The sequence below is a fragment of the Cryptotermes secundus genome, unplaced genomic scaffold (genome assembly GCF_002891405.2).
Source record: "Cryptotermes secundus unplaced genomic scaffold, Csec_1.0 scaffold2493, whole genome shotgun sequence".
Lineage (NCBI taxonomy): Eukaryota > Metazoa > Arthropoda > Insecta > Blattodea > Kalotermitidae > Cryptotermes > Cryptotermes secundus.
The window spans coordinates 106,137-117,085 of record NW_019718650.1 but is presented as its reverse complement, the minus strand read 5'-3'; the positions used below and the strand labels follow the sequence as shown (position 1 = coordinate 117,085).

At 38.6% G+C, this 10,949-nt stretch overlaps 1 protein-coding gene across 6 annotated transcripts in view; it reads left to right on the top strand.

The window, feature by feature from the left end:
* Positions 1-10,949, top strand: part of LOC111863959 (E3 ubiquitin-protein ligase Bre1) — a 92,176-nt gene that overhangs the window by 18,064 nt on the left and 63,163 nt on the right. For 4 of the 6 annotated variants that reach the window (XM_023850830.1, XM_023850795.1, XM_023850812.2 and 1 more), the window contains 3 exons: positions 1,312-1,533; positions 6,567-6,688; positions 6,944-7,171. In XM_023850830.1, coding sequence (XP_023706598.1) covers positions 1,312-1,533; positions 6,567-6,688; positions 6,944-7,171 — 572 coding nt within the window. The remainder of the gene's footprint in view (positions 1-1,311; positions 1,534-6,566; positions 6,689-6,943; positions 7,172-10,949) is intronic. The other 2 variants (XM_023850840.1, XM_023850821.1) reach the window with 1 other exon arrangement.

The window sequence follows — 10,949 nt, the reverse complement described above, 5'->3', positions numbered from 1 at the left end:
TATAGTATAGTATAGTATTTATTGCATTCAAGCAAATCCAATTACAGGCCAACACCACTGGACACAGAACAAGTCAAATATCTTCAACAAATGCTCCAACAATGGAACTAGTCAACATAAAATATACATCAACCTAAAATATACATAACACTATACCATGTTTAATTGTAAATAAAATAAGTTAAAATTGTAATAAAAACACATTACATAATAAATTCATTCAACTTAGTAGCTTATATATCTCAAACCATAAAAGATCACAACATCCATCAACTATAATGAGGTATGTTTGTTACATGGCATACCAGTCAAGTTGGCGATTATATCTAACATGTTCAATACCAAATAAAACCAGTCAAGGTATAAGCTTGCTATATACAATGCAGGTATCAGTGCAATATCCTTGAATGTACAACTGCACATCCAAACAATGCATGCAATATTGAATGAACATAGTAAATTACTACTCATTTATACAACCAAAATATTCATCCAAAGTATAAAAGGATTTTGAATGTAAAAAGGCATTTAAGGCCACTCTAAATACCTTATTATCATGTGCTACTTCCTTTATTTTTAATGGGAGACAATTAAAAAGTTTAATTCCATAGCAATAAGGACCCTTCTGTAACTGTACCTGTGGTCATTAAAAGGTAACTGGAGGAACTATTGCAGGTTTTTCTTTGCAACTGCATTTACCCTCAGACAGCTTTCTTGTTTCTATCAGATAGTTCTGTGGTGGTAATTGGCAGTCAAAGGGTTAACCTTCTTTTCTACAGGCAGTTCATCCTCCTATTACATTATTACTTGGTTATAAAATTGACTTAAAATTTTGTTACCTGTGACATTGTTTTGAGTGCTGCAGAAATCTTTTGAATGCTGAAAGGCCACAGGATATGTTTATCCTTGCATTGTCTGCTTAAAAACTCTCAGTGCACAGTGCAGAAGTATTTTTTCATATACAATATCATATATGAGCATACGCATGAAATATAATAAGTAACTGGAAAGCATATGTCTGTTGTCATTACCAGCACTGAAGTTCTTTCTAGCCATTTTAGAGACAAATTCTTCAGGTGCACTGTGGTTTTGAACTCTACTTAGTTGCTTGTATGGTGCATAATTTATAAAGAGCTCCATGTAATTGATAACCAGTAGGATTTCTATAGGTTAAAAATATATATACATATTATGTTATATTGTAAAATGGGCTGTCATTTGATTTCCAGTGAATGGTCTCATTACATTTAGCATAATATAGCACCTCATATATGAATCTTATGCTAATGCTAGTTTAATCTTTCTTTATAGATGAGAATGAAGCAACGACTTCGTTCTTGATGCAGCTGTCAACATGGGACAAGGAAGAATTAGATGAAAAGTTAGCAAATCGTGTTCAAGTATCAAAACGGGCTGTTGCGAAAGTTATTCAGGCATTTGATCGTCTTATGCAAAGAAATGAGAAGATTACACTTGCTCTCAAAGGCGAACTTGATGGAGGTTATTGGAATCTTCTCCCATCTTGTGATCCGTGTATGCTTGCTTTGCTTTTTATTTTTTAGTTTTAAATGTAGCTCAATAATTTGCAATATTTTATGTTCCTCTCTGTATATGTTTTTCATCTTCCTGAGGGTGGATAAATATTTTCTGTGGCACTTCTGTTTATTATGCTCAGATTTATTACAGCGCTTTGCCAGTTTTGTACATAACTGTGAGCAGGATTCTGACACAAGAGCTCTTTAAAACAAATTCTTGAATCTTGTTGCTAGTGCATTTGTTGCATGGGCAGTTTTTGTTCCTATTATTATTTTGTGTAATTTCATATAATTCCATACTTTTCTCAACCTTTATGCAGAATTAGACATGTTGACTATAGTTGAAACACACTGTTTACAATGTTCTGAGAAAAATATCAATATAAATGGGAGTTATATATAATAAACTACTTGATCTGTTAAGCCACAAGAAGTATATATGATAGCATCCAAGTGATGTGAGTGAATGAGGCCAGTTATTGTATTTCTGTCAACTTTGCTGCCCTTTTCTTTGCATGAATGTGATCAGCATTTTATACTTATATACGAGGCTTATCCACAAAATAAGTTCCATTTGCTAATATTGGCCCTGAAACACTGCGGTCACAATGGTGCGCATGTGTGCCGCGTTTATTGGTCCTTTGGGAAAGCATGGATGCCATTTGCATTTTATACTTATATACGAGGCATATCCACAAAATAAGTTCCATTTGCTGATATTGGCCCTGCAGCACTGTAGTCACAATGGTGCGCATGTGTGCCGCGTTTATTGGTCCTTTGGGAAGGCATGGATGCCATTTGCAGACAGTTGAACTGCTTTTGTGCATTGTCCTGTGTGTTTATAATGTTCAAGAAAATTGAGAAGCCTGCCGCATATGAAATGAGGTCTGTAATCTGTTTCTTGAATGCAAGAAACATGAAACCTGCTGACATTTGTTGTCAGCTTTGTGAGGTGTATGGAGAGCATGCCATGAGTGATTCATTGGTATGGAGATGGGTGAGACACTTAAATGAAGGGCACGTAAATCTGCATGATAATCCGCGGAGTGGCTGACCATCTGTGGATGATGAAGATGTGGAACGTGCAGTGGAAGAGAATATTCAAAAGAGCAGCTGATTCACTATTTCATCACTTTCCTTGCATTTTCCACAAATTTCATGGTCACTTCTTCACGAAATTGTGTGTGATAAACTTCGTTTTTAGAAATTGTGTTCATGCTGGTTGCTGAAGATGCTTACGGAAGAACACAATATGAAATGGCAGGCCAGTGCGTTGACCTTTCTGACGTGATACAGTGAGCAAGGCTATGACTTCTTGAGTTGCATAGTCACGGGATGAGACATGGGTGTTGCACATAACCCCTGAATTGAAGCAGCAGTCCATGGAGTGGGGGCACACATCACCAATAAAGAAAAAATTCAAAGAGACCATTTTAACTTATAAGATCATGTGCACAGTGTTTTGGAACAGAAAATGTGTTCTTGTGGAATTCTTGCCTCGAGGCTCAACAGTCAACTCAGGTGTCTGTTGCGACACTTAAGAAATTGCATCGTGCATCCAGAACAAGTGATGTAGTATGGTTAGTTGGGTTGTTGTGATGGTTCATGACAGTGCCCATATACACTGTCACCACGGCGCAGTCTTATCGTGACATTTGTCTGGGAATAGTTCGGTTATCCCCCTTACTTCCCAGACTTAGCTCCAAGTGATTTTCATGTGTTCCTGCATCTGAAAACTTTCCTTGGTGTCCAGCAGTTCCATGAAGGCAGCAAGGTAAAAGAAGCCATTAACAAGGGGTTAGCACCGCATGCGGCATCATTCTACAATATAGGGATACAAAAACTGGTGCCCTGCTACAACAAGAGCCTTAACAATGGTGGAAACTATGGGAAAAGTAATGTGTAATATGTATATCAAATGGCAATATAAATGGTTTGGAAGTATTTCTTTTTTGGTAGCTCATCGGAACCAACTTTCTGGATAACCCTCGTATGTAAAACTGACTCCCAAACCTGAACAAGAATTAGTCATAGATATGTTAAATTAGATTGTAGGTATTAAATAAAGGTAAAGTTGTGTATGTACTTAATTAAGCACTGTGCCTTGAAGATGTATGAAGTATCGAGGGTATAAATCCATGGATTTCTAAACTCAGCTGAAGTTAGAGGTGAGCGGTAGCCCCTGTACCCATTGGACAGCAGGTTGGGTGGGCCTCAGAATTGGTCTGAATGTTGTGGGCAAGAAAAGAATCTCTTGCTCCTGCCAGGAATCCAACCCTGACTTCTTGGTTGTCCAGCCTGTAGCCATTCATAGTACTGACTGAGCTGTTCCAGGTCCAGATTTTAGGAATATTATCTGAATGTTCATGTCCTTTTGAAAGGCCATTAAAATTAGTCAGAGGTATTAAAGACTTTCAATTATTCAATTCTTAAGGAATGGAAATATGATATTTATTGCTATCAGTGTTGTTGGCCTTTTATCATAATTTGTGTTTAGTTAAGCCCACATAATTTTATTCATTTCTAGTAGAAATAATTGACAGCTTTTGAAGTTCTGATGTTTTCTACTTTCATCCGTTCTGCCTGTTAAGGTGGATAATTAAACCAAGGAAGCACCATATGTACCCACTGAAACATATATTTTCTGCTTTGAACTTAGAAATGGTTTCCAATAATCCCACTTTAAGGAAGTTGATTGTTTTTAATGATTGACTTTTATTATTTCTTTTTCTGGCCCATGTGAGGGGAAGAAAATGTGTTAAGTTGCATGGCTTCTGTCAGATAGATGATGTTTTTATGAGCTATAATGGTTCATATGGGTTGTGATGTACACATGGATATGTACATATAGGTGTAATGCAGTATTTATTTAAACTAGTTGTCAGGCCAGTTGATAAACATTAGTGTTGCAGACTGGCATTTACAAAATGTTACAGGGGAGTTGAGATACTGAAAGACAGAAAGGAAGATATTGTTACATATAGTGAAAGATCCCATGTTTCTGACCACTGCAAGTGATAATCCAAATATTTTTATAGTGTGCATCCTGCTGTGTGTCACAAATACGGTATATGGAAAGGAAAGGTTTCTGGCAACAACAAACATGGTTTTTCAGTCAGTCAATACCACTTTGAATTTTATTTTATTTTCTACCACTACGTGTTTCGGTCCTCATGGGACCATCATCAGGCAGTATTATGATCATACGGCCAAAGTTATTGAACTCTTAAATATGGATCCATATTAGTGCAGCACATCCATATTGTAAAGTTATGCCTCAGTTAGAACATAAGAACTACAATACTGATCTTTTCAAAATACATGGGGCAATCCAAAAGTTTCCGAAATTTGAATTTTGCGCGCGAATGGTTATGAATACATCGAAATACCACTAGGTGTCTCCTCACACATCCTTCTTGAATCAGTGTGGCAAGCGGCTTTGAATTGAGTGGTTGGGTTTATTGTTGGTGAACGTATTTCCATTGTTATGTTTCCGTGAGTTTGCAGTTTTGCGATGGCTGACCTGAGAGAGCAGCATGTCTGTATAAAGTTTTGTTTCAAACTTTGGCAAACCGCTGCAGAAACGCACCAAATGTTGAAGCAAGCTTTTGGTGAAAACAGTTTAGGCCAGACACAAACTTACAACTGGTATAAGCGTTTTAAAAATGGCCGAACATTGACTGATGATGACGATCGTTCAGGACGGCTGTCAACTGGCACCACACCAGAATATATAGCGAAAGTTAGGGATCTGATTCTGCAAGATCATAGACTGACCATCCAAGACCTCTGTAACACCTTGGGACTAAGTTATGGTACATGTCAACGAATTTTGTTAGAGGAACTGAACATTAGGAGGATTGTGGCGAAGTTTGTGCCACGACTGCTGCAAAATGAACAGAAGCAGCATCGCTTGGAAGTCTGCAGGGAACTTCAGCAACAGCTTCAAGAGGATCCAAACTTTCTTTTGAAGGTTGTCACTGGTGATGAAAGTTGGGTTTATGGCTACGACCTTGAAAGCAAGCAGCAATTGTCGCAATGGAACAGCCCTCCTTCACCTCGGCCAAAAAAAGCTTGACAAGTCAAGAGCAACATTAAGTCCATGTTGATCTGTTTTTTTGATATTGGCAGGATTGTTCATAAGGAGTTCGTCCCTCCTGGTCAGACAGTCAATAAAGAGTTCTATCGCGATGTTCTAAGGCGTTTGAGGGAGAACATGAGGAGAAAACGTCCAGAGAAGTGGCGCATGAATGACTGGGTACTCCACCATGACAACACACAACCACATACGGCTTACATTGTGCAGGAATTTTTGGCTAAAAACAAGATGGCAGTTGTTCCCCTCCCACCACACTCGCCAGACTTAGCTCCATGCGACTTCTTTCTCTTCCCCAAAATGAAAATCAAGTTGAAGGGGTGAAGATTTGATACAGTTGAGGAAATTCAAGCGGAAACGCAGACGGTACTAAACACCCCAACAAAGAAAGACTTCCAGGATGCATTTGAAAAGTGGCAGAAACACTGGGATCGGTGTATGTGCTTCCAAGGGGACTACTTTGAAGGTGATGGTGCAGAATAAGATCTAGGTAAGACCTAATAGTTTTTATTAATATATTTCGGGAACTTTTGGATTGCACCACGTATTAAGAGTATACAAGGAATTTGTATTGAAAGTAGTAGCATCCATGTTTATCGAAGATGGATTATACGTTGAAATGATATTATGTTAGGAGATAGACTTGGGAATAAATTTCAAAATTATACAATTAAAACAAAAATATTCATCTTGAAGCACATGACCATTTTGGAATTTTGTCTGATGTCTTTTTAAATTACTTTCATTAAAACTCGGCTCTGACCACAAAAGAGTATTGACAGCATGGTTTGAATGAAGAATAATTAATTAATAAATGAAATATTTTGAAAAATGGCAACCTAATGAAAATCTCACCATCGGGGTGTTTTATAGCTTGTCATTCAAATTCTACTTGTGTACATTTCATTAATAAGATTTATGTGATCTTTTTATAGATGAAGCTCCAAATATGGATGAGACAATTCGACAAGCAAACATAGAAATTCAAGGTGAAAATAGGAATTTGCAAGCACTAAATACATCACTGCATGAAAAATACCATACTATTTCACTTAAGGTACATGTATTAGAATCTCTGAAATGAATTTAAATTGAATTTCCACAGAAAGTAATAAATATATAAGGCTGAAATATTTGCACAGAACATTGAACATTCTGCCATACAGTCCTTGTATGTTGGTATAAGTTTTCTGTTTTATGGCAGATCAGTTAACTGTATTCTTTAATTTAAAATTATGCATCATTTAGATATTATGAACAAGCTTTAACTGTAAATAAGATTATTTTAGTTGAAATTTTTGTGTTGTAATAGATGGCAGAACTTCAGGACAGTTTGACTGGGAAGGAGACAGAAGCAGCTGAACTTCGAAACCAGATTGATGATCTGCAATATGAACTACTGAAAGTACAGTCCCGAAATGACAAGTTGGAAAACCACTTGGCAGAAGTCATTGAGAAACTTAAAACTTATCAACAGATACATGGTGAAGATAAGGGTATAGTGAAACCTGTGGTCACCACTAGTGTCTCTCAAAAGAAGGTAATTCCCTCTTCCCTTGCATCCATAACATAATGTGGCATGTAGACCCATTGCTACATAATGACTGCAAAACAGATAGCTAAACAATGGCCATTGCTAGGCAGCAGCCCATAAATAGCTACAGAGGAACATTGTTTCCTCTGCAGTCTGTGTTGAGATGTTATAAGCAGTTCAGTTAGTGAGAGTCAGTTGAGTTGAGGTAGTTCGTTCGTGAGTGACTGAGTTAGTCAGTCTGTTAGTTGGAGAACTGCTGAGGTTCAGCCATTGTGAGCTGTTGCTGTGAGAAGCTGGCAGATGAGGCTGCGGGTAGTTCAGGAATCCAGAGGAAGGGGAACGTCTGCCATTGGAAACCACTACCAAGCAACTACTAGTGGAGACATGACTGTAGATGCTAGTGTATGTTTTATAGTCTTGTTTTCAGTCTCTAATGCAACAGTATTAATTGTGAAATGCTGAAATATGATATTATGACTAGTGTATGTCTGTAACAGTGAATTGTAAAGTGTAGTTACATGCCGTATCAAAAGAGTCCCATAAAGCTGATCATCAATCCAAAACCCATTTATAGTCACACTCATATACATGGCAGTTTGGTATTCTTAGAGCTTGGAGCTCCACCTCGAACTTACCTGGTGTTAAAACCCTGTTATATTGGAAATATATCTTTCTGGTACCAGATTTGAATATCAAAAGCTTTTAGTTTGAAGTGAAAAATGTGTGACCACAAATTTTTGTTGTTGAAGTTGCTTTGATGTATATGGATCATGAAGTTTTTTCATCCACTTTGTCCTTCATACTTCTTTTGTATCTTAGCAGATTCTGATGGAATTCAGGGATTGTATTTCTTCATGACATTCAATTTGAAATTGATTCTTTTGAACCATAATGGGCATTGTGCCTCATATGAAGCTCCAAGTTTGGTACCTACAAAAGAACTTGCATCATTTGTACATATTGCGATGAAATTTCATGATGAACCTTTGCTGATTCTCAAGCTGAGATTCATACTTCCAGACCATGTTGGCAGATCAGGACTGTAACTTCTTGAACAAAATCAGTCATGAATATTTCACTTTACTGTATCTTAAGTACTTTCAGGCAAAATTTGTATCACTCCGGGAAATAAATATTGGATGAATTTTTATCAGAGTCATAAATAATTACCTGTATGCTTAATGACAAGGCTTTTGATCGTTGACAGCAGTAACACATCTTATTTGTAGCATTCACTGTCCTCAGAGTACATTCTCAGGCTTCCTGCATAAAATAAATATGAAGATTTTTTTATCTTGTATATTCTAATCTGAACCATGATCATTTTCAAGGCTACTTGCATAACTTACCATCAACATTTATTACAAGATGGTTGACAATCTTAAATGTATCTGCCAGTGAATTTAAAGTGATCTGTTGCGATCTCTGTGGATTTGAGTTACAAGAAATAATCTTGATAATACACATGCCACAAACATGAATTTGGTCAAGAACACTGTTATTTTATTCATTATTAATAAGATGCCTTGCAAACTTGTATTATTGCCTAATACAAATTACAAATCCTCCCCATATAGTCTGGACTGGCAAGATTTTATCGTGCAAGAAGTGTGCGAATGTGAATTTCCCTTGTTTTTGTTGTAAATACGAAGTTTTCCCTTGCATAATGAAGCACCATGCCATGACCATGCATTGGGAAGTGGAGGTATTTTCTTTTTATTGCTAGTGGGGTGGGACTAAGTTCCTTGTACTGCGGCCACTTCTGGCCTATTGTACCAGCCCCAGTGATTGTGGAGCAGTTGGTGGAATGAAGATTGGCAGGGGAAACCGAAGTACTCGGAGAAAACCCACCCCAGTGCCACTTTGTCCACCACGAATCCTACTTGACCAGACCCGGGATCGAACCCGGGCCGCCGCGGTGGGAAGCCAGCGACTAACCGCTTGAGCTATGGTGCAGCCTTGAAGTGGAGGTGTAGTGTTACACATTCTTAAACTCTCTACAGTAGAAGGGAGTAATCATTTTATATTACATTAATTTTTCTAAATGTGAGTGATACGAGGTTCATCCACAAAGTAAGTTTCCCTGGGGCCGTTTACAGAAACAAAACATAATTTCATGGAAATATTTATTGCAACAGATACAGCAAGTGTTCAGCTATTTTTCGACATAAACGCCACCAGAATTGAGACATTTGTCATACCGTGGGACCAACTTTTGAATACCTGTGTCATAGAAGTCTGCCACCTGGGATTGGAACCACTGTGTGACAACCTTCTCCACCTCTCTGTCATTCTCAAAACGCTGACGCTCACCGGACAGGAATTTCTTGAGGTGTAGGAAAAGATGGAAATCACTGGGAGCGAGGTCCGGGCTGTAGGGTGGATGATTAAACACCTCCCAGCTGAACTCCTGCAGGAGACTTGCCATCCGTTGAGCTGTGTGCGGCCTAGCGTTATCGTGCAGGAAGACAATACCGGCACTAAGCATCCCACGCTGCTTGTTCTGAATGGCCCGTTGCAATTTCTGCAGTGTTTCACAGTAACGCTCGGCATTCACCGTCTCACCTCTGGTCAGGAAATTGACGTGGAGAACGCCCCGTCTTTCCCAGAATACTGTGCACATCACTTTCCGCGCCAACAACGTCTGCTTGAATTTCGTCTTACAGGGAGATCCACTGTGACGCCAATGCATTGACTGCTGCTTGGTGTCTGGGGTAATGTGTGCAATCCACATTTCATCACCTGTGATGATCCGGTCCAGAAACTCGTTGCCATCATCGTGGTACTGCTGCAGAAAGGTCAATGCTGACTCCATGCGCTATGTTTTGTGTTCTGGTGTCAGTTGCTTCGGCACCCACCTGGCACACAATTTCCTCAACAACAGGTGCTCCGTGACAATTTCGTGCAACAAGGAGCGGGAAATCTGCAGGACATGACTGCTGAGTTCCGCAGTTGTGACACGATGATTCTCCATAATGCATTCCCGCACCAGCTCCACCAGGTCGTCTGTAATGATGGATGGCCGCCCACTGCGCTTCTCATCATGCACACTTTGTCGACCTGCTGAAAATTGTCTGCACCAGTGACGCACCACCTGCTTACTCATGACGTTAGGCCCATAGACCCGGCACAGCTGATGATGAATTTCGATTGGCACTATGCTCTGTGCATTGAAAAACTTTATCACTGACCGCACTTCACAGTTGGCGGGAGTTGGAATAAGAGCCTCCATCTTCAACAGCTGCAACGATGCTACTGTGGGAATGCGGGAAATTCCATTTGTGCATGCGCCATGCTACATCATTGCTCTATCACGTACGTGCATTCGCTTCGCGCAATATAAGGTTTGCTAGCTGTGGGATGAGTGGGAAACTTACTTTGTGGACATGCTACATATAAGCCATCAAAGTCTAAAATGGACTTAACACTGATAAAATTTTTCTGTCACAATATTAAATTTACAATATTATATTTCAGCATCCTGTTACACTCACTCAATATATATGGATAAATACCGTCTTAAGTGCAACAAATTTTATTGTAGTTTTTACTCCTTTTCCTCCTCCACACTACATGTTTCGGCCCTAAATGGCCATCATCAGGTGTGTATCACTCACGTAGCTGTTACACTGCTTGTTAAAATTTAAAATTAGCAGTCTTTCTAATTGTATAAAATCTTTGTTAATCTACACGCGTCGATTTGATTTTTAAATTAGCACTTTTTAAAACTTAATTCAAGTTAAAATGTCTATAAGATCTCTGTTCTTTCTTTTTCAAATTTTTA